The sequence below is a fragment of the Haematobia irritans genome, chromosome 2 (assembly GCF_050003625.1).
Source record: "Haematobia irritans isolate KBUSLIRL chromosome 2, ASM5000362v1, whole genome shotgun sequence".
NCBI classification, from domain to species: Eukaryota; Metazoa; Arthropoda; class Insecta; order Diptera; family Muscidae; genus Haematobia; species Haematobia irritans.
In genome coordinates this window covers 234,233,563-234,258,296 of record NC_134398.1, presented here as the reverse complement: position 1 = coordinate 234,258,296, position 24,734 = coordinate 234,233,563, and the positions used below count along the sequence as shown (strand labels likewise).

At 34.9% G+C, this 24,734-nt stretch overlaps 2 protein-coding genes across 2 annotated transcripts in view; one reads left to right on the top strand and one right to left on the bottom strand.

The window, feature by feature from the left end:
* Nucleotides 1-5,064: 5,064 nt before the first annotated feature.
* Nucleotides 5,065-16,790, top strand: Acsf2 (Acyl-CoA synthetase family member 2). The gene is made up of 4 exons (XM_075297959.1): nucleotides 5,065-5,322; nucleotides 14,814-16,154; nucleotides 16,235-16,376; nucleotides 16,442-16,790. The coding sequence occupies exons 1-4, from the start codon at nucleotides 5,222-5,224 to the stop codon at nucleotides 16,664-16,666; spliced, it is 1,809 nt and encodes a 602-aa protein (XP_075154074.1). The 5' UTR covers nucleotides 5,065-5,221; the 3' UTR covers nucleotides 16,667-16,790.
* A 3,542-nt stretch (nucleotides 16,791-20,332) lies between these two features.
* Nucleotides 20,333-24,734, bottom strand: part of toc (toucan) — a 168,246-nt gene continuing 163,844 nt past the window's right edge. Inside the window, exons 9-10 of the mRNA XM_075297957.1 lie at nucleotides 24,023-24,728; nucleotides 20,333-23,959 (exon numbers count right to left, since the gene is read on the bottom strand). Of these exons, the coding sequence (XP_075154072.1) occupies nucleotides 22,777-23,959; nucleotides 24,023-24,728 (1,889 nt within the window). The 3' untranslated portion in view covers nucleotides 20,333-22,776. The remainder of the gene's footprint in view (nucleotides 23,960-24,022; nucleotides 24,729-24,734) is intronic.

Below are 24,734 nucleotides of genomic sequence, written 5' to 3'. Positions count from 1 at the left end.
CTCCAATCAACTTTTTAAGTGGGAATATGTGGGTGATACTTTTTCTGTGTATTACAGAAAAAGGTACTAAGAACTAAATAAACGTCGTGGAAAAGAGAAATATGTGAGGAAAGATGTTTATTGGAGATACTCAATATGAATTGAATTGAATTTCTGCACCATATCCGAAGTAGCGAATGCGGATAGGACTTACAACTTTCTACTTCTTTAACTACTCGTAGCAAAAGGGATACTCCAATGATCAATCCTTGGACCCCTATCAAATAGATATACTCAAATTTTCTAACTGATCAAATTGAGATTAATTATATCAAACGTATGCTGGTAATGTGCGACAATATTCATCACGCAAACTGTATACTATTGTGACATGTGTTTTGGGTCTAAGCGCAGATTTTCAAAGAATATTTCTGAATACCAATATGATATTGATTCAGTTCTTTTCCCACTGTGACCGGTTCGGAGATGGTCGGCATCAAACTTTTTTAGGTTTGCGAATGTCGCAAAGTTGTAAACGTCACATGCGTAAAGAATCTGTAGAAAAAGTAACAAAAGTCGCAAACTCAAAATAATTTAGTCGCGTCAGCAAGGCAGTGAATTCGATGCCTAGCTGACGATGGTATGTGCGAATAAATTTCAATTCTTAGGAATGTTCACAATTTTCGGCTGTAGTCCCCACATTTTCCCTATTGCCTTAACCCCAAACCATTTCCCTATTGCCAAACCCCAAACTTTCACAAATTTCTGGAGAAACTGACAGCGACTGCACTTAGGGGTTCTACAGTAGGTTTACGACTTTTGCGACATACGTATTATACCGTCGCAAATGTATGTCGCAAAAGTCACAGTTTGTGACAGGCCAACCCTGGACAGGTTCGATAAGCTCAATCAATATTTAATCTAATCGTTCATCATCTTATCATAAAGTAGCTGTATATAAGGTAATTCATTATACGGGCATCGAAATTCTGGCATCGAACAAAAAACACAATGTACATACAATTCGCTCTTTATATCGTGCAGTTGCGTACCAAATAATTGGCGATATACTGGATTAATTAATTGGCCACATTAACTTTAAGACATGCTATGATTGTGATCTGAAAATATTGTACAATAAACCAACGTATTCACATTTTGTTCTAACATAACTATTATTACACTATCACACCCACATAAATATGCCATAGCCAGAACAATGCGTTGCTTGTCAATTATTATTCCATTTCCCATGTTTGTATATCAATTACCAGGTGAATAAGGATCAATTCCACTATCTTGGTTATCTACTCTCTATATCCACCGGAATTCTTGTGAAATTAATTTAGTAACATAATGGTGTTTTCTTTTCTTGAAAAAGTGATTTGCCTTAATTTTGTCTGTACAGAATGCGCATTTTTTAAATGTTACCAGCGACCCAAAAAATGCTATCACTTCAAAAGAAAAGAATTCAAAGAAGGAAGCAGGGCAATCGCAGCACTCTCGTTCGTTGGCAGTGCTGAAAATGCCCGTAATTTGCCTCTATGCGTGGTGCTATTTTCACAACAGAATTCGAAGCCTTTTCTCACTTTTGTCTGTTTGTTTTTTTTTTTAGAAAAGAACCTAAAAAGTAAATTTTCCGGGCAAAGTTCAAAAACAGTGCGCATTTTTTACAAGAAAAGAAAACGCCATAAGAGTTTGTCTCATACTGGTTAACGAGGTACACCAATAGGACTTGTCCATACACGCCAGGGAGTAGTCCTGTACCGATCCTGGTGATGATCCATTTCCCGTAGGTTATACAAACAATAACTCCATCATTATATTTTCTTTACTCCTTTCCAGGTAGTTCTTGTAAAATAGCTTCGATTTGCATAGCATAGAAAGAAAATTCTAAGGATTATAAAAAGTGGACCCGAATCATACTCTATGCAGATAAAATGGGGATTGGTTGTGACAACAGTTTGTTTGTTACCGTCAACGGACAGTTTCGGTTACCATACACCCGATTTTCATGAATACTACATAATAATGCAAGCATTTGTTGTTTATTTCGTCCAAACCACATTGTTTGCCTAAGTCTGATTTTTGTTCATTTGGTATCATAATTAACTGATTTTCTAAAGTTATCATTATACTTTTACTGAATACTATCTTTTTAATCTCATCCACGGTAAGTCGATCTCTCACACTAGCTAGAGTCACTTTTATGCACTACATTTTTTTAAACCCATATCTATGATGTCTAATATATGATTACTTTGAAGGGTAATATCAATGATAATCGTTTTGATATGACACGCTATCAAAACACATTTGATAAAAACAGCCATTCTCTCATAAAATCTTGGAATCTCAATTGCACGCGTATAGATAACAAATGCTTAGTATGACCATCCATTTTATAAATAACAAACATGAACCGCATTCATATTTCACATAAATCAATTTGAAAAAATATAAAGTTGCAAGGAAATGGTTCGTATAGGAAATAACACGTATCACACAATCGGTATTACTTTATCACAAAATAAAAATGAGTATGTCCTTCCACATTTCTAGTTCAAAGCATAACTCTATAATACGCTCGAAATGTGGAAAATATACACGACGCCAATTCAATTACAGATGATAAATTTGTTTAATTCAACTAGTTCAATGCTATTAAAAAAATTAACTGAAAACAATGAATACACGCAGAGAAAGAATATGATCTCATTAAACATGTTTCAATAGAAAAATATATGATTTTTGTATGGGAAACCTGAAACTTTTTCGTTTTCTCGCCAAACATAAAATGCTTACCGAAATCAGATGCATAATTTCCATGAAAATAACATGGCTGCGACAAACATTGTAACGTGGTTTTATCGTCGGCTGAGGTAGACCAGTGGTCGTCCAGGATCAACTTTAAGGACCCACAAACCTTAAATTAAGAACACACGATTTGGTGGTATTTATACAACAATATTAGTACGAGCTTTATTTATTTGACCTTATATATGTATAATGTTTATGTCTGCACGGTATGCTGAGGGGCGGTGATTTATTACGTAGCCTCTTAGTACTGAAGTCGGCGGTTGTTGACGATTTGGTTCGGCTAAAGTCGTTGTTGCGGTGTTCGATGATGATCGGTTGGCGATTCGGTTGATTGTTCGGTTGTTGATTCGGTTAATGGTTCGGTAGCGGTGATGGTAGTTGCTGGTCAGCCGTCGGTGGCTGGTTGTTTTGGTTTGGTCGGCTGTCGATGGTTGGCCGATGTTGATGATTCGGGTGATGCGGCGATATGTTGATGATTCGGGTGATGCGGCGATACGTTGTTGATTCGGGTGATGCGGCGATTCCACGTGGATAGCGATGTTGACAATCCGGGTGAGGTGGTGATTCGGTGTTGATTGTTTATTCGTTGTTGGGTTAGTAACAAAACTACAAACTATTTGTCGAAACTACTAGGAGAAGCAAGCTAATAGGCGAAGCTATTAGTGCGGAAGCAAGCTAATCGTCAGTGAAACGATTACTGCGGAAGCAAGCTAATAGCCGAAGCTACTAGTGCGGAAGCAAGCTAATAGCCGAAGCTATTAGTGCGGAAGCAAGCTAATCGTCGGTGAAACGATTAGTGCGGAAGCAAGCTAATTGCCGAAACAATTAGTGCGGAAGCAAGCTAGTAGCCGAAGCTACTAGTGCGGAAGCAAGCTAATAGCCGAAACTATTAGTGCGGAAGCAAGCTAATCGTCGGTGAAACGATTAGTGCGGAAGCAAGCTAATTGCCGAAACAATTAGTGCGGAAGCAAGCTAATAGCCGAAGCTACTAGTGCGGAAGCAAGCTAATAGCCGAAACTATTATTGCGGAAGCAAGCTAATTGCCGAAACAATTAGTGCGGAAGCAAGCTAATAGCCGAAGCTACTAGTGCGGAAGCAAGCTAATAGCCGAAACTATTAGTGCGGAAGCAAGCTAATTGCCGAAACAATTAGTGCGGAAGCAAGCTAAATGCCGAGACACTTAGTGCGGTGGTAGAGTTCCTGTCGCTTAGTGTGAACTGACTGCGGTCGTGCCACTCGTCGTGTTCAGTACCCTTCGGCTGTCGGGAGACTCTTACTCGTTGTCCAAAACCACCGAGTTTATATTCTCCCACAGCCACAACGTAGGTGAGAATTATGTTCATAGCAAACTAAAATAAATGTTTCTCAAAGTCGGACTGCCATATTAATTATTTTTCCCTTACCCACCCAGACTCTATTGAATGACAGTGGCTATGTGGAGAGTAGGGCAGTGGGTATGTGACCATAAAAGGCACACATACATTAAACAACAGGAGGCACAATCAAATAAATCTATGTACGGACGAATACAATACAAAAATGTATTTCGTTCCGTTACAACATATTGTATATTCTTATTTATTTTGCTCTTCAAAGATGTTTGAGGTAACAATATTCCTTCTCTGTACAGAAAAAAAATCACGAACATTTTTCCAATTAAAGTTTTAATTGAGTTTTAAAAAATATTCAATTAAAAATTTAAGTGATTCAACAATTGTTTAATTAATAGTATCAATTAATTTTTTAATTAAATTTAATTGACTTTCAATTATTTTTTAATTGATACTATCATTTCTGTGATTGAAGACATTTCAATTAAAAATTAATTGGTTCAATTAATTTCGTGATTGAAGATAAAAAATGTTTTTTTTGTATGTGGGTGTAGGTATATAATATAACTGAAATTGCGCTAAAAAAGAATAAACAGTCACTGTTTGCTTAAATAGTAAACATTATCTACTATCTTTTAAGCTCGATTACATATAAAACATATATTCAGTTTTGCTGAAACAAACAACAAAGGCTACGACAACTCTTAAAATAAGAAAAAATAAAAATATTTATCAAGTCTTTGATAGACTATTTTTTCAATGAAAGCGATAAGCAATGTTAGTAGGTTTACTATCGGTTCCTTCTCATATTAGTTCTTTCTTTACTTGTAGTTTTCTTTTGAGGATCTATGAAACCCCACATTTCAATTTCGTTGATATGGTCACTCTAATCCAATCGAATCATTATTTTTACTAGGCATATCAAAATAATCCAAGCATTCAGTCGTACTGGAAACGGCGAGCAATAACATTGTTTATCGTTCGGGCAGAGTTTAATTTGAGAATTTCCCAAGAGGTGCCTCAACACGCGTTTTTGATCAAACTCCGAATCGAATAATTTGTAGACGCTCAGTTATAGAAATAACGATAATATGATCGGATCTCAAATATATCGCCGTCTGAGCAAACCATTATATTGTACATGCCAGACGTCAAGATATTCAAGCAGTTCAGCTGCTCTCTCGGTTCGTAGGTATGTGTTCGTGTGTAACATTAAGGAAACTATGAATGAATAACTGAATTATAAACTAAATACCATTGATGTGGTCCGCCATAGGCCATAATATCAATTTGCATATTAAGTTTTCGGAATTACTAAATATCTTAATACTATTTGTAATAAACAAAATGCGTAGCTTAATTCTTCCATTCCCAACGATGCCTATAGGTAACATTTTGTTATTTGCATTGAATTCGCGTAATTTATTTATCTTTCGGATCTTTGAGGCCATAGCAGTTGTGTTGGAGGTCTGTGGATTTGTTATAAGGTCTATGCGTATTGAAAAAGCAGCCGTTTGGAGACAAAAGTGATCATACAAACATCCCTTAAAAAGCTATCAAGAATATATATTTTTTAAGAAACCATGTGAAAGATAAATATAAACTAAGGCCAAAGAATAATTTACCATAAAAATGTTATGAGTTTCGTCTGTAGAAAACATTCTGTAACTGAAGAATCAGGATACCCAGGACTTTAAACATTTAGTCAATTCACAGGCAAATAGTTATACCAGTTCATTAAATTTCGTGCATGAAAATCACAATCTTTGCCATTTTAGAATATTTACCGATAATAATAACACTTTAAGAAATCCAAGATAATAATAAATCAAATTTCTGTATATAAGTGAGATATGGTGACAATTTATTATATGTTCCGACAGACGCAATAAAAGTGAAGTGACTTGTAAACTTCGATTATTCCCACATAGGAAAAAGGGCGGATCTCACTTGAGTGTAATAAATCTTACGAAAAAATTAAAAATCACCAAAATAAATTTTGAATTAAGTCAAAATTTAAATAAAAACCCCGAAGAAATTATATTTTAATTAATGTTAAACATTATTTGGTTTTAAATTATATCTTCCAAAATGTGTTCTTTGAAATTAATTGAAAGTGCCATTACACAATTTTCCCAACAACTATTTTTTATTCATACATTTTACAATTCAAATTGAAATAAATAATTTTTATTCTAATGTTGTCCGCTTTATATCACTTCGTAACGTTTACATTCTTCCGTTAACTTTAGTCTTTATTCATATATCCACTTGAATAGATATTTAAATATGTAATTCCTATATGAAGACTACTTGGTTTGGTTTGGTTTTGTGGCAGCCCGATGTATCAGGCTCACTTAGACTATTCAGTCCATTGTGATACCACAGTGGTGAACTTCTCTCTTATCACTGAGTGCTGCCCGATTCCATGTTAAGCTCAATGACAAGGGACCTCCTTTTTATAGCCGAATCCGAACGGCGTTCCACATTCCAGTGAAACCACTTAGAGAAGCTTTGAAAACCTCGGAAATGTCACCAGCATTACTGAGGTGGGATAATCCACCGCTGAAAAACTTTTTGGTGTTCGGTCGTAGCAGGAATCGAACCCACGACCTTGTGTGTGCAAGGCGGGCATGCTAACCATTGCACCACGGTGGCTCCCCATGAAGACTACTTAATAGGATTTTTATTCTGATCTGGTTTCTTTATAACTATGCATTCCTCGATAAAGCACAATGAAGGGTTAATTAAGCTCAATTCAAAGTGATCGTCACCATCGAATATTTAAGTGAAAGCTAGAAATTAGAAACAAAAATGGCATTGGAATACATACTTATATTAAGCCCTAGTTCTGGTACTATATACAAATATGTAAAAAAAAAATGCTGCCAGAGTTAGAGTTAAAATCTCCTAAAGTCTAGATTTTCCTTGGTGTTTCTTGCTAGTTAAATAAACTATAATAATAAAAGAAATAAGGTTGAACATAAATGCATAAATGCTTATGTATAAATATAATAAATGGTTTTGATTGAAAACAACAATTAATCAAACCTGTTTGAGAAGTTTTCGACTCATTCATGATTGAAAACTATATAGATACTTGATACTTGATACTAGAAAACAAAATGGAATTTATTAATATGTTCTGCTTTTTTTCATGTGCTATCAATATTATTATTTATTTATTTATTACTTAATTTATTATAATCACAAATTATAATAAACTTATTTATACGGGCACTATCAACTAGAGGCTATCGGCCTATGCTATCAATATCATATAAAACAATAGATAACGACAACTTAAGATTTCAAATTCAAACGCGACTTTAGTCAAAAAAAGGTTTATTTCATGTATTTATTTTCATAATTTATTATGATTTTAAATAAACTAATAATAATAATTCATGTAGAGATACTCATTTTTAAGTCAAAGTCAAGTCGCTTACTTGTAAGGACAAAACGACTTCATTGAAGACCTTATCGACTTTTAGGCAAGAAAAACCCTTTATATCGAAGATATGCGTATTCTAAGCTAAGCAAAAAACTCATTCGTATTTTAAGGACAGAAAATCTTTGGCCTCTCGATAATATATTTTTTTCAGTGTAGAAAACAGGAGTCATGGTTCAAATGGAACACGGTAAAATAAAATTCCAGATTAGAATCTACATTGAAAAAGCATACCCATATCCAAAGATTTAGACTTTTATGATTTTGTTCTCTAACTCGTCTTGATTCCGAGCCGAATTTGAATTTGGGTTTTGCGTACTTACGAGGGCAGTTCGGAAACTTCTTAGCCTAGCACAAAAAGCGCGGTATAAACATAAAAAGTTAAGTGTTTTGGAAACTTCCATCTCTGTTATGAACACATGTTAAATTTTGTTTCGATCTGGCAACCCCTTCATATAGAAACAAGTGTTCAAAAAAAGACGCATCCGCAATTTTTTTACAATGGAAAAATTAGAAATGCGTGCTGTCATTAAATATTTACATAAAAAAGGTTTATCGGGCCAAGAAATTCATAATGATTGGTGAATGTGTTAGGTGAAAGTGCTCCTTCATATGCAACAGTAAAAAATTGGGTTGCTGAATTTAAACGTGCTCGTACAAGCATTGAAGATGAACCACGTAGTTGACGTTAAAAAACAGCAACAACAACAGAAATTGTAGTCAAAGTGCATGATATGGTATTAAATGATCGACGAATAAAAGTGCGTGAAATTGCTAATATCGTGGGCATCTCAAATGATCCAGTCTATTTAATTTTGCATGAAGAACTACAGATGAAAAAGCTTTCTCTGCAAGATGGTTGCCGCATTTGTTAACAGTCGATCAAAAACGCATAAGAATGAACATTTCTCAAGCTTGTTTGGATCGTTTTAGGCGAAATAAAATGGATTTAAGCGTCGTTTCATAACTGTTGATGAGACATGGATCCACCACAATACCCCAGAGACAAAAGAACAATCCAAACAATGCACTGAAGCTGGAGGAAGTGCCCCAAAGAAGGCAAAAACAATTCAATCGGCTGGTAAGGTTATGGCAACGGTTTTTTGGGACTTCAAAGGTATTTTAGTGATTGACTATCTGCAAAAGGGGTAAAACAATAAATTCAGAGTACTATTGCAATCTTTTGGATCAATTAAATGTACAAATTCGAGAAAAACGTCCTGGCTTACAACAAAAAAAAAAATAATTTTTCATCAAGACAACGCACCAGCGCACAAGAGTGTTTTAGCAATGGCTAAAATCAACGGATTAAAGTACGAGTTGCTTGACCACCAACTTATTATCCCGATTTAGCTCCCAGTGACTTTTACTTGTTCCCAAATCTAAAAAAAATCCTTGCTGCTAAGCGTTTTACCTCAAATGAATATACAATTACAGTTGTAAACCACTATTTTGAAGACCTTGAGGCAAACTATTTTAATCAAGGCATAGAATTGCTAGAAAAGCGTTGGACTGAGTGTATTTAAATTTCAGGAGATTATATTGAAATATAAAAATATTTTTCAAAAACTAACTATTGTCTTTCATTGATAGGCTAAGAAGTTTCCGAACCGCCCTCGTAATACTAGAAAACAAATTTGAATTTATTCGATTTTTCTGGGTCTCGCAAAATCCACATTCGCCGCCAACTTTCATATAGTAGTAGTAGTATTTATTAATATTTTTGATAAACAGTTACAATGTGTATAATACTCTGTTTTTGTTTTCATTTATTATAAATACAATAATTTTCAGTTAGCTTGAAGACATTGACATATCGTCGTTAGTCTACATGTGGATTTAATTTTCCGTTGTACGTATATTAGTTCTATTCAGATATTAATTCTAGTCTGTATTTCAATGCCATTTTTGTGAAGTTTGCCAGACATGCCCAATCTACAATATTTCCATCAAGGAAATTTTTTATCTCCTCGTCTGATAAAATCTCTTTTTTAAAATAGGTCTTTCTTATTTCCTTCAAAATTGGACATCTGTCTATAAAGTGCTGAACATTTATGTTAAAATTGTCGTTTCTGTTCTGATTTGCATTATTAATCGTATATCCTAGACTGTATTTGTTATGCTCAAATAATTTGTTCCCTGCGATGCGTCCAAATTTCTATATATTCTTCCGGTGTTCTGTTTTCTTAACACGTACCCGTTTATGTTCTTTAATCTTAGCGCTTGTAGCAGCTTGTTTTCGTTTTCTCTCCAAATCGACCAGTTCAGATTATTTGGTGTGCACTCGGTATTAACATTTGTTTCCATGTCGTTTAGGTCTTTTGCCCAGAATATTCTTTTGTTTAATATTTTCTTTGATGGTAAATGCTCCTCGGGTGCTTGATATAGAAAGAGAGTCTTAAACAAGTAACGTAGATGCAGTTCTAGTGTGAAAATATGCCCATTTTCGAGAGCTGTTTCTAGCATTATAGCGTACGTTGGCATGCAACCTGGCAGGTCTGAACTTTCATATAGATTTCAAGCTTATTTTAAATATAGGAATAGCTCTTAATATATAATCGAAGATTTTGTAAGACTTTTTATAGTTATTTCTCAAGACCCGGACATTTCCTGAAAAAAATCGCCCTGTTGGAATCAGCGCATCAAATTAAATATTTAACATTAATTACAATTTGAAATGCGAGCTAATCGGACATGAAGATTGAGGAATTGGTATTATTATGCTATTGAAAAGAAAATGCTGCTGTTGTGTCCTTAAAACCAGTTTCAAATAGTTATCACGGTAGTTGTTGTTGACTAGAAACAAGATATTGAGTGATCGTTCACAAATCAGGTGAATTCAGCCTCTGAAAATAGATTCCAATCTGTTGTTGCAGTAATGTAACAACAAATTGAAATCGAAAAAATAATATTAAGGGCTTATAGCTATATGAGAAGATGATGCACGGTGGTGGTGAAAAAATGATTCAACTTGGGAGAAATGATTCTCGTAAGAAATTTCCATAAGAAATTAGCATATAAGACCCAAATTGAATCATCTCACCCAGCCAGATCTTACTAGAAACTATGGAAATGTGGATTAGCCAACAATGAAACATATGTATAGTCAGGCTTGTGAGATGGGTATCTGGCATTTTCTTTTCAATAGCATAATAATACCAATTCCTTAATCTTCATGTCCGATTAGCTCGCATTTGAAATTGTAATTAACCCTTTCGACCCCGAATTTTTATAGGTATCGCTAATTTTTTTTTTTAATTTTAATCGTGTTGAAGTCATTTAAGAAGCGTCTAGCCAAAATTTCGGGTCGCCACGCCCATTCGTTTAGGCGGTAGAGAATGTTGCCTGTGGGCAACTTTGGGCAATTGTGACTACAAAATAGTTTGTTTTGTAATGATAGACGTATTACGTTTTATTGGATTTTTGTTAAGTTTTTTGTTATTTTACAGTAAATATATACTTAGATGCGCGCGTGAGTGGAATTTCAATCACGCTCAAACACATTCACGAAGAAATATTGGTACTCACACACGCCATGTGGGTAGGAATTCACAGTCACGAAATGAATTCACGAAATGAAACGTTTATGTCTCACGCTTTCGCACGATTCACGACAATTTTCGTAAATCACGACAAATCTCGTGAGTCACGAATATTTTCGGAACACGACAATTTTCGTGGCTGAATAAAATTCTGGTAATTAACGAAATTTCTCGCGACTAACGCTATTGAAATATTAAGCGTGATTAAATAAGTAAGGGTGATTAAAATCGGTGAGCTTGAATTTAATAGTGAACGTGAATTTGTTCGTGATTGTGACTTTTTGTGTCTGTTTTACCGTGAGTGTGAATTTTATCGTGAACATGAATTTTATCGTTAACGTGAATTTTATCTTGAGCTTGAGTTGGATCGTGAGTTGGATCGTGAAAGTAAATTTTTATCGGGAGCGTGATTTCGGAGAAAGTTTACTCACTCACAATCACGAACACAATTTGATAATCACGCTCAGGCGCCACACATTTTTCTTTAATCCCACGCATATTCACGAGATTTCGTTTAAATTTCATTCACGGCTTCGCGTGATCACGCGTGACTCACGAAAATGTTTTGTTTTTTTTTTGTTTTTGTTTTTAACCCATGGCAATTTAACTGGCGGTGTAAAAAACCAAAGTATTATAAAGCGTCAATATTCGTGCTAATCCACTAGTATGTTGCCAAGAAGTGGCTTCCTCCCTTTTTACGATTCCTTCCAAATTCCCCACTGCACTGCATATATGTTTTCCACATCATCGCCGCATTTCTCGTCACTGGGACATCCCAATTGAAGTTCAAAATTTTTTCAAAATCATGGTTTTTCAAACCTTTTTTCTCCAGGCCTTATGTTCAAAAATATGTAATTTTACTACCACAATTGCCCAAAGTTGCCCACAGGCAACTTTTCAATTTTAAAAATTTCTCATCTGTTGTTTTTTTGCAATTCTAAGATTTGACTTCCAGAAATATTTTATTTGACATGTACTACAATAGATTTAATAAAAACTTTCAACATTTTAGTTGTAATTTTTGAAAAAAGTCACATGTATAAAAACCTCTTTTTAAATTCGCAAATATTTTTTTCTTGAGGTACGTGCGTATTAATGACAATTTTTTTGCTAATTGACAACCAAATTAGCTGATTTTTCATTCAACTTGAAGAAAACACTTGTAGCTTTCGATACCGTTACAGTTTTATGAACAAAAACAAAAACAACGCTGACAGTGAGTCTCAAAACACAAAAAGTTGCCCACAGGCAACTTTAGGGTCGAAAGGGTTAATGTAGAGTGATTGATTTGGACGGAAAACCAGCCTGCGATTATATCAGGCTAACATAGAAATAGTATTATATATTTAAGCAATTTGGTAATGGACCAAAACAGTGCAGTTGATTTGATTTAATGAAATGGTTCAGATACAATAGTATTAATAGCTAATCTATGTACATCCAAAAATATTGTAAACTGTCATACCACATATGTATGTTTATCATCTCAAAAATCCAATAGGATTAGCTCTCTAAGGTTAAATGACTTCGGAATGACTCCAGGTCATGTCTTTAAGTGTAAATTTACCACGTCAATCACAACCTCATATCAAACCGATTTCTTCCATACTTTTTAACCAGAACTGGCAAAAGTCTATACTTACAAGGAACTAATCCTGTACTGATCCTGGGGTTGATCCATTTCATATAGGGTAGATACAAGTTCCTTTTTATCCCTTCCACTCATGTCAACCAAAAACATTGAACCTATCTTCAAACTCGGAATAAGATATGTTTCCCACTAGTATACACGCAAAGAAAAAAAACGTTTGGAAAACGTGTACCGAAAACGTTTTTCTTTTGTTAGAGTTTTTTGAATTGCTTCCAAAATTTTAAACTTTTATCACCAAAAAAATTCGTTTGTTACAAAATATTTATTTTTTCAATAAAAAAAGTTATTTTTGAAACAACAACACAGTCCATTTCGTTTATATCAAACACTGTTCTTTTCTCACTTTAGGTCTTTAATAAGACACATTTTACAGTTCAAAATTTAATATACTACAATGGAATGTTGAACATTTTTTCGGAATCTTCCGAACATATCTGGAATATATGTAAAAAAAAAAAACAAAAAAAAACTTTGGTCGAAGCAGGGATCGAACCCACGACCCTTGGCATGCAAGTCGGACGTAGCAACCACTGCACCACGGTGACAAACTAAATGTTTGTTTCTGTTAAATAAACTTTGTTTACTCTGTTCGTGGGCGCCGCAAGCTATGCTATATAAATATAACTTACATGGATATTTATCTATTGATGACCATAACAGGTACATAGGCCAGTGGTTAGTGTGTTGGCTTACAAAGTGCATGGTCCGCGGTTCGATTCTCCGTCCAGGCGAAAGGTAAAAAAATTTTAAAAATTTATAAAATCGTATAATTTCTTCTACATTGTTGGTATTACAGGAAAAGGTGTTAAGAACTAAAAAACATGTTGGATGTGAGAAAGATGTGAGGGAAAATGCAATTAGCAAGAAAACAATGTTTTTTTTTTTTTGAGTTTGTCCTTATGAAATTGTTTTTACATCCTGGAAAAGAATTAACGTTTATCACAAAAAGTATATACTTTTCTCCCAAATACACTTTCTTACAGCGAAAAGCAAATGAGAAACGAACTTTGTTTGTCTAAAATTTCGTTTGGGAGGAAAGAATTATTTTTTTGCGTGTAGCCATATCGGCTAATATTCAGAAATAATATTCCATATATATGTATGTATATTATCCTACTTTGATAGCTCTCAATTATCGTTTTAAAAATTATCACAAAGTTTTATTATTTAAAATACGCTTCAAATATATCTGATCCGTCCTACATAAGTTCTTTATTACTTGTTTTAAATATAATTTTTTTTTCTATCAATGGCCTTGGAATGGTAAATAGAAATTCGATAATGTACTATTCACAAAACGCTGTACAACAAATAAGCGGGTTCAAATCAAGTATTTGATATTTCAGTCTACAATTCGTATGCATTAGGAAATTATGATTATTATTAAACGAAATATTCTTGCCAATGATATTACCACACTGAATTGGGCCACAATTTGTCTACTTTCAGATTACAACTTTGACCAATATTTTTAAAAGGAATATATGAATCGGTATATAAATAACTGATGTACAAATTAAGAATACTTTATGAAATTAAAACGCATCACAATTCTTGGTTTTATAGAATCTCCGTAAACATTAGATTCGTTTACTTTTTTTTAATCATTCATATCGGTTTAGGACCTATAAATAGAATTCCAATTAGAAATAGTAGAAGAATAACCAGAGTAACATGTTATAAAAAGGTACAAAATATGAATGTATAGCGAGAGAGAATGGAAATATTATTCAAGAAATTCCTAATCTTTTTATACTGACTCCCCAGCAGAGCTAATTAACGCAAATGAAAAGACATGAAATATTTAAATATAAAATCTTGCTGCAGAAACTGTTTGGAAGCATTGATGACATTTTTCAGACTGTTCTGAAGCTACTGAATTGAAGTTCAGATTTGGTGAAAATCCAAATTTGGCCTCTATAGTTACCCCCTTAATAGTTCTGATGGCACCCACTCATATGAAAATTGAAATGTGCTTAAATAATATCCTAAGGAAATAACAAACCTAACCGATCTATAAAATTCTCAACTCATTTTAGTTTTTCCACTTCAAAATACGCCAATTGCCAACAGATATCCGAAAAGCACAATTTGAGCTATTTGTGTAACCAGGGCAAAAATCCTTTGGTTTATCGTAATATCGGTCAAGAATTGGAGAGAGCAGCAATAGAATATGGCTCTACAGAGGCTATTGTGTCATTGCACGAAGCTAAACGGTATTCGTACAAACACCTCTTAGAAGAAGTGGATCGCATTGCTTCTGGGTTCTTGAAATTGGGTTTGAAGAAAGGCGACCATATTGGTTTATGGGGACCCAATAATGTTCATTGGTATTTAACAATGATGGCTGCATCACGAGCGGGTCTTATTTCTGTGGGGATTAATCCAGCATTTCAAGCCCCCGAACTCGAATATTGCCTAAAGAAGGTCAATGTGAAGGCCCTAGTATCTCCTCTGAGCCATAAGACACAAAATTACTATGAAATTATAAACGCAATATGCCCAGAAATAAGTTCCAGCGAAAAGGGTAAAATTAAGAGTAAAAACTTGCCCCATCTTAAGTCCGTAATTATAGATTCGGATACACCTTTGAAGGGTGCATTAACATTCAACGATCTGCTCGCATTGGGTAATTCTCAAGGCTGCTCTCAAGACATTGCGAAGTTACAGTCTTTCATAATACCCGACTCTCCTTGTAATGTTCAATTTACATCGGGTACTACTGGAAAACCAAAGGCAGCAGTTTTGTCCCACTTCAACTTTGTAAATAATGGCATACATATTGGAAACCGCAATAAGCTTAATGGCCAAAGGATATGTGTCCAAGTACCTCTCTTCCATGCATATGGAGTTGTAGTCACAATTATGTCGTCGCTGACCCATGGAGCTACAATGGTATTACCGGCTGCAGGATTCAGTCCAGAAGATTCCTTGAAAGCGATTGTGGAGGAAAAGTGTACGGTTATCCATGGGACACCAACAATGTACGTTGATGTGATTCGAAAACAAAGGGAACTAAATTTCCCATTGAAAACTTTACAAATGGCAGTAACTGGCGGTGCTACTTGTTCGCCACAATTGTTTCTCGATATACAAAAGGTATTGGGAGTGAGAGAAGTACGAACAATATTTGGATTAACCGAAACCACAGCATCCGTCTTTCAATCTCGCCCAGGGGATTCGATGGAACAAGTTTTGAACACCGTGGGACATGTCCAAGATAATATCGAAGTAAAAGTTGTAGACACTGATGGTAACACTGTACCCTTTGGACAATCCGGAGAACTCTACGTGAGGGGATATCTCACTATGCTCGGCTATCACAATGATGAGGAAAAGACCAAAGAGACAATTGGAGCAGATAAATGGTTACGTACTGGGTAAGTATTTAGACTGACGAAATATAGAGAGTGTGTGTGTGTGTGGGTGGGAAGTGTATTTAATCGATTCCATTCTCCAGAGATCAATTTGTTTTGCAACCCAATGGATATGGATGTATTGTTGGACGTCTAAAGGAAATGATCAATAGAGGTGGTGAGAACATTTTCCCCCGTGAAATCGAAGACTTTCTCAATACCCATGAAAATATAATCGAAACTCATGTAAGGAGCCCCAATAGCTTTGTATTTTAATCACTCATATCTCATTTCCTTTTAACATTTCCCAGGTTATTGGAGTTCCCGATGAGCGTTTAGGTGAAGAAATATGTGCTTTTGTACGTTTACAAGATAATTCCAAACCAGTAAGCCGTGAGTCCCTCAAAGAATTCTGTAAAGGCAAATTGGCTCATTTCAAAATACCTCGTTACATTATCTCGGTGGATGAATTTCCCAAAACAACATCGGGCAAAATTCAAAAGTTCAAATTACTCGAACAGTTTAAGACCATGTAGACTCATCATTTCTTCTGCCTTCACCTCTAAGTTCAAAAATAGTTTTACATACTAAATGTAAGAAACATCAATTGTGATAGCTGGTATAGTAATAAATGACTTAAAATATGACATCTAAACAAAAGTCGACTTCATCATATCTTAAGTTGAGCATTCCATTTTTAAAGTAGAAGATTTTGTTTGTCTGACAAAGCAGAGCGAATTGCCACATGATAAAAGAAAACTTAAGCAAGGAACTAAAGGAGTACAAGTTGAAACTGTGGATAGCTCAGGGAAACTCAAGTAAGAGTGAATGATCAGCAAACCTCCAGGGAGATGAAATGGCAAAAGCACTCCAAGGCAAATTTGTTCACCAGTTGATAACAGAAAGCGGGGTGAGGGATATAAAACCAATGGAAGAAAACAAAACGAATTAGGAATTTCTTCAAGTATGGTACTTTATTTCATTGGTGGACGGAGATCTTACCAGTATGATGGTAGAATTAAAAGAGACTACACATAATTCAAGTTAGTTAGCGGAAGCGCGTACGAGCAATATGGCTACAAGTTTAGATAAATTCCGCGATAAAAATGTTAAAGCGATGTTAAACTTTTCTACAGTCTATAATAGGGGGATTTATCGAGTAAATATGGGAATTAAAATTTGGGATTCTTAGATTTTGCGTATCTCACGCAAACAAAGTTCTATCTTGAAATTTTTTTCTAAAATCACTAGACTATAATAAAAATACAAACAAGAAGGCACGCTTAACAGTAATTATATAAACTCATTCATTTCGATTTAAACCGCGTGAGCTAAATATATACAGCACTTACTGATAAGAGAGAAATTCACCACCACAATGGACTGAATATTCTAAGTGTGTTTGAACTAATGGGTCGCTGCTATACCTCCCTTCGATACCAAGCAGTCATAAATAGTTTTATTATTAAATTAAATTTAGCTTAATCCATAAATGCACAAGATGACCGATTACTCCGAAAACAATACCGCATGTTTTTCCAAAAAAAAAAATTGTTTTTTTTTTTTTGGAAAAATAGTGGTTGTATCTTACAAAATACAGCTCGCATTAAACTAAGTTTTTATTTACAAATAAACAATTTGATTTTAGTGAATTACGCACTTATTTTTAATTTTTTATGTTTATACCGGCAAAATATGTTTTGTTTATAATTTCTGTCTGCAAATAATATGGCTTGCAGAAAAAATCAGCTGTCACATTTTTCGATTAAAAGTCCGAAAAAAGTGTTCACACGTGTGACTCAGAACAACTAACTTTGTGTGTGGTGTGTAGAAAGTGTATAGTGTGGTGCACAATGCGGTGTGATCCAGAACAGGCATGATTTTTACACTACATAGTTTTTTTTACCAACATTACTTTCATCTCCAATTTGAATTTTTGGTCAAAATTTGATTTGTTTCCTAAAACTTATTTTTACAAATAGCTCTATGATATTTTAAATGCAACAAACTTGATTTCATAGAATTCGGTCAAAATTTAAAGATGGAATAATTTTTTCTGGTTGTATCTTAAAAGATACAGTGCGCATTTTATGGTTAAAATTTGTAATCAACTCAATTGTTCTGTTTGCTTATTTGAGTTATATATGTTTCAATTTCCACATTCTCATTTGTTTTCTTTGTTGGACAAACTATTACTTCCGATTATTATATTGGTCAAGTCATCCTTTATTATACCCACCACCATAGAATGGTGACGGGGGTATAGTAAGTTTGTCATTCCATTTGTAACACATTGAAATATCGATTTCCGACTATAAAAAGTATATATACACTCATAGAAAAAAGTCTGCTAAAAACAGCAGTCGATGTCTGCTGTTATATTTTTGTACTTCAGGGCCTAATGAAAAACAATTTATAAAATTTTTAGGTTATACATTTTTCCCCAAAGCATATTTAAGAACCAAAAGTAGTTTTTGGTGTATTTTTGCACTGTAATATACTTACAAACTCCTAAATACGATCAGCAAACATTTTGTTGCTGTTATGCCTCAATTTTATAAATATTCAGATTTTTGGTCAAATACTATAGATATTCATAAAATATTGTTTTAATTATGTTAGGATAGCTCCTAAGTTGACATTTTTATTTGTTTTCGCCAAAATAAAACATGTTTTAGAGTAATCTAGCTTCAAAAATAGCAGGAAATGTTCTGTTTCAGCTAACAGTGACTTCTGTCCCTACTAACAAATTTCTTTGGGTGTATTCTTGATCAGGGAGAAATTCTAAGACGATATTAGCATGTCCGTCTGGCCGTCTGTCTGTTGTAATCACGTTACAGTCTACAATAATGGAGTTATCGTCCTGAAATTTGGCACAGAATCGTCTTTTGTCTGCACGCAGGCCAAGTTCGGTCCAAGTTTTGATATAGCTCCCATATAAACCGATTGCCCGATTTGGGCTTATATAAACCGTACTTTTTATCCAATTTGCCTGAAATCTAGAGGTTTTCTAGGACCATAAAAAGGTGTGTCGAAAATTGTGATTATCGGACCATGCTTTGGTGTAGCCCCCATATAGACCGATCTCCCGAATTTACTTCTTGGGCTTCTGGAATCCGTAGTTTTTATCCAATTTGCCTGAAATTGGACATTTGGAGGTATTCTAGGACCATAAATAGGTCTGCCGAAAATGGTGATTATCGGACCATGTTTTGATATAGCCCCCATATAGACCGATCTCCCGATTTTACTTCTTGGGCTTCTAGAATCCGTAGTTTTTATCCAATTTGCCTGAAATTGGACACCTGGAGGTATTCTAGGACCAAAAGAGGTGTGCCGAATATATTGTGTATCGGTACAGTTTTTGATATAGTCCCCTTATAAACCGGCCCTCCGATTGAAACTGAATGTAAAATTTCCAGATTTTACTTCTCGTAATCATTTAAATAAGTGGGGTAAAAATCAACAGATTTTAGATTTTAAATCAAGGCGTTATTTCATCAATTTCTTGCACACTTACAAGAGATGTTTATGATTCGTCTAAAACTCAAACAAAAAATGGCTCTTATAAATCCAGAATCTGATCTAGTCTGCATAGATAAAACCCTTACCCTTATTATATTCGCCAGGCGTACTGGTTGAACTGATCTACTTGGGAAAATATCTGTCATCAAACCCCGCTGAAATGTTCAAAGGAAACTAGTATATTTGATTCATAGTGGTGGGTATTTAAGATTTGTTTTAGAAATAATTTTATTTTCCAAGCTTCATTAAAACATAATAAAATATAAATAAATTTTCAAATTCATTTTCGTTTTTTGTCATTCTTTCACTGATCCACTTTTGTAGTACTTACGGTTCACTGAATATCATTGCTCAAGATATGTATGTGGTCACAATTGAGATTCTAGAGCTAAAATTCGTACTTGTCAATTTCTACAAACATCCGGGCACTGGCGGACGGATCTGAGTAATTTACTAAAGGGAGAAGTTCAACAATATCTTTCTATCTGATCTTCTCAACGTTAGTCATCGATAAATTTAAAAGATTTTTTACATTATTTGTATTATTTTAAACATTCCCATCGTCGAGCCATTTTGTGACTCTGCTGTCAAATTCACTTCTTCATGTCACTTCTGACCATTGGTTTGTAGTTCAAGCAACAAGACTTCACCTTATCCATAAAATAAAACACACACGATTTAATTTCTCAAAACAATTATAATATTTTGTGTTTATTTTATTTTATTGATTTGTTTTGTTTTATCTTTTGCAAAATAGTTTTGCTCATAAATTATTAATATTATTGTTGCTATCCTTATCATAACTTTCTTTGTGTATTTTTCTTTGCTATTCAAATATTCGTGTTAAATTAAAGACCACCTAAAACATTCACACCTACGATTACTAGCGCAAATATTAAAGAAATTCCAAAGGAGATGACATTAATAAGAGCATTGCTCTACAAAATATGAATGGGATGGAATAGAGGTTATAAATATTATTTCCTAGATGGGGCGAACTACTTTTACATTCACCCCTGTTCGAAGGACGAAAATATAGTTTTATTCCCTTTGATTATTTACATTGATTTAAAAATTAGTAGAAATAAGTTAGTATGAATCCTGCTGGAGGGCATGTTAGTAATATCCTGTCATGGAAAGTGAATACCTAGTTTCGAAGACCTGTTGAGCTATTAGTTTTCACTTCAAAAGTTCAAAGATCAATTTCTAATTGATGGTATGATTTTTTATTATAAAAGTGCTATAATTGCAAGTATAGTGAATATTTGAATTTTGAACTTTGGTACATACTCGCCTTTGCTCCAGCGAACCATATGAAGTTTGGAAATATTCGAGCAATTGAGTATTGTGTCTTTCCTGCAAATAAGTACGATGAACTATGAAGAGACATTCGTATTTTCGATGAAACAATATTTAATTTTAAACAATCTTGCATCGGTATAACAGTTATTTTTTTTAACAATAAACAATAGCACTAAATAAATCACACCTTTGGGTTGGGTTTTTCGTAAAGAAAGAATTGGAATCCGTAGAACCATGCCGAATTTGTTTCCCATTCAACTCTGATAGATATGGACTGGATGCAGATTCAAAACAAAAAAAGGAAACTTCTAAAACCTTACCAGTCTGTACTATTCTTTCATGGATTATAAAACGTCATGAACATTCTTATGTAAAATGCAATAGTAGGCTTACTCTATTCCTATGTTCCAGTGTAATTTCTAATGTAATTTCAATGGTTTGGTTCAATTGTCTTTACCTATATAGCATTTCGACAACAAGAAAAAATGCATAATTGGAGATAGTGATCTAATTTTATATAAGTATAGGGTTAATACTTTTTAATAATTTAACAAACAATGCATTAGAGAAACCAAAAAAAAAACAGTAAGCTTAAAAGACGTGTACTCTTTTCGATTCAGAAGCAGAAACACAAAGTCCTTGTAAATCATTTAAGACACTTTTGTATAATTTGGGGCAGGAGGGAGGGACGAAGGTAAAAAGGAATCAATCCATCTTCTTGAAATACCTACTATTTAATTCATTAGATATTACTCAAACAAAAAATCTAACAACTAAATTCCATACTCGTTAGTAGTAAACTCTTATGAGTTACTACCACCACTATTCTATATCTATTCGAATCTTTCGATTTCTTCGAAGTGTTCTACATTATAGACGGCTTTGGGTTCTGTTCGGCTCGTTATCCTTTATATATTCTTAGGCATATCCTTAAAAACAAACTCTACAAACAATTAAAACTACAAATATAAGTGATGAAGGGGATTCTCAGAAGGATTTCCAAAGTGAAGCCAATATTAAGAGTTTAGTATATCCGAGATTTCGGAGTCATCAGTATATCCTTATTCTTGTATGTATCACTTACATATTTTTATATCCTATATGCATGACTTGTATTTATAAGTTAAATAGGTATATAATATAGGTTAGAGCAAACGATGTTTCTTTCATGTTTTTGGGTTTTTTTGTTTTCTATATTTATATAACATTTTCATTCTAGATTTCTTTGTTTTTTCCTCAATAGTTTCTTTATAAGATTAGAGCTTGTCTTCCCTTTTAATTTGTGTGTGTGTGTTTTTTTTTTTTGGAATAGGATAGGGTATAGGGGAGGAGGAATATTTATATTTTCTATATCATAAATTCACAAATAAATAAAATATGTATATACATCGTAACAAATTTCAAAGCAACATTCCTTTTTGTGTTAAAGTAAAAATTAACTCTAAACATAAACGATAATGATTAGTGTGAAAAAGTGATCTTGTTGCTGGTTTTTCTTATGAATTTTTCTCTAAACGCATCATGGGTCAATCATCACAGGTCATGGTGAACCCTCATGAAAAATTGTTGAGAACTTGGACTTTATGAGTGATGACGCCACCATATAACCACCATACTCTGTCTGGGAGCAAACGTATGGGCTTGCCGATTTTTCAAAAATGATTAAAACGAGTGTTTAACTAAACATTTGCGATTGTGTTATATCCCCACGAACGTCGGGATGGGCTAGCAGTCAAATTAACTCTTGCTGTCAAGCTTAAAAACTATCCTCGTCGTCCTCTTGGACTTCATACATGTCGCGATGGTGTCCTAGATCATGTCATAGCGTGGAACTGTTGGCTATACCTTCAGCATCTTCGGACCAGCTCATCTCCATCGGAGTACCAGATAAACTGTTCATCTTTTCTATTAGCAAGACTTCTTCAATGGACATACGTGAGTTTTTCATTTGATTGGACGATGAGGTCGATTCGGAATTGCCCGAATTTGATGATGCTGTGCTCACAACATCATCTGACGATGCTGAGCAACTTTCATCTTCTGAATTTGTGCCCGAAACCATGGCTTCACCGGCCGACTCCTGAATCTCCTGGCATTTTTTAATAACCTTCAAGTCCTGCACAGAGGGGTGTGAGGGAAGAGATCGCATTTCCAAACGTTCGCCCTTATTCAAGGCAGAAGTGTCACAAGTGATGAGTTTAGCATGACTGCGTCTGAACAGCATATCCTCATTCGGTTCGTTATCGATTTTCAGGGTAGAACAACGTGGTCGTACACTGTAAGGCGAACTGGCAGTCAAGGGATCCTTAAAGGCGGCTGCATCAGTGCTCTTACGAGAGCTACCCGTGGACTGCTGACGCGACAACTTGGCGGAGGCCAACTTTTGTTGCTGCTGCGATGCCTCGCAACTCTTCACACTGACCGATTTTGAGCGTATACGTGGATGTAATCTATTGTTAAATTCATTTGTTTCAACTTTGGAATGTTGTCTTATCACTGAGGTGGCGGACATCGACTGGGAAAGCGGATTGGGCCCAGTTGTATCCAATAAACTAGAATTGCATGTTTGTCCAGCAGTAGCGCTGACGGACAGCTGCCGCCTTGTGGAGGGGCTGCGTTCAGCTGATCTAAAGGAACCGGCCCGTTTCACCATTTTGCTAGCAGCAACCTCTGGAGTTTCATCATCCATTTCCAGAACCCACGATACCGAATCAGTTTTCTCAATCACTCCCTTAATGACCGGTGATGTAGGAGGCGAAACGTCTTCCATGTGTATTGAAGTAGATAAGGCAGATCCGTTGTATGAGGACCGGTTGGTGAGAGACGAAGACGAAATGTCGTGAGCAGAAAGTTCATGGAGCTTGGTTTCAACAAGATGTAATTGTTCGGAACGTTGTTTCAGTTGCCATTGTAGAGCCTCATTGTCGTAGGATAAACGAGTTCGTTTGACTGTTTCATGGCTATAGGCTTTCTGGATCTCATCAATCTGTCGCAGGTATTCTCTGTGAATTCAAGAAAAAAATATTAGACTCCCAAAAGGTTCTCCACTTATTCGAGGTACTTACTTTTCTTTCTCCGACTTGATTTCCATTTCGGACAGCAACATTTCGTTTTTGGACTCCAGCAGCGAGATCTTAGCCTGCAATGCTAATTTCTCATCGGCATCCCTTAAAAGTTCTTCGTTTTGTTTGGTCAACTTTGAGATCTCCTTCTGCTTCAATTCCAACACACATCTTAAACTTTCGGCTTCGCTTTCCAATCTCGATAATTCCATGTTACCCATAGCAGAACAAGATGAGGTATTCCGTGTTGAGCTAACGCCACTCTCATTTAGACTGCGCCTAGTGTTTCTTAGGATAGCAATTTCATCATTCGAAAGATTAAGTTTATCCTTCAAATCTCTCTCGTTGCTCTCCTTCTGTGACTTCAGCCTATCCAACTCTTTGGTCAACGACCTAAGGCGTTCCACCAGCTCTTGTTCACGTTCTGCGGATTGTTGTAAACTTTTGGCACAAGAGTTTTCTGTCTGAGTAATTCTGTTCTTCAGTTCCTGTTCGGATATTTCCAAGTTCTGCAAGCGTTGTTGCAATGCCATCTCTCGTTCTGAGACATGTTGTAGTTCCTCCTGTTTCTGAGTGAGTTTCTGTTCCATTTCCAGACGATAGCATTCCAAGTTATTACGATGTTCTACTAGGGCACTATCCAATTTTGTCTGCAGGGACGACATTTCTTGTTTTGCGGCTGATTGAAACTCCAATAAATTTGATTGGGCTATGG

Excerpts from the sequence above, each read along its gene's own strand:
- Acsf2 (XM_075297959.1), top strand. The coding sequence starts at position 5,222 with ATGATCGGATCTCAAATATATCGCCGTCTGAGCAAACCATTATATTGT. Across the intron at positions 5,323-14,813 it reads GCTGCTCTCTCGGTTCGTAG|TTTTTCCACTTCAAAATACG; the intron begins GTATGTGTTCGT and ends AACTCATTTTAG. Across the intron at positions 16,377-16,441 it reads AAAATATAATCGAAACTCAT|GTTATTGGAGTTCCCGATGA; the intron begins GTAAGGAGCCCC and ends AACATTTCCCAG.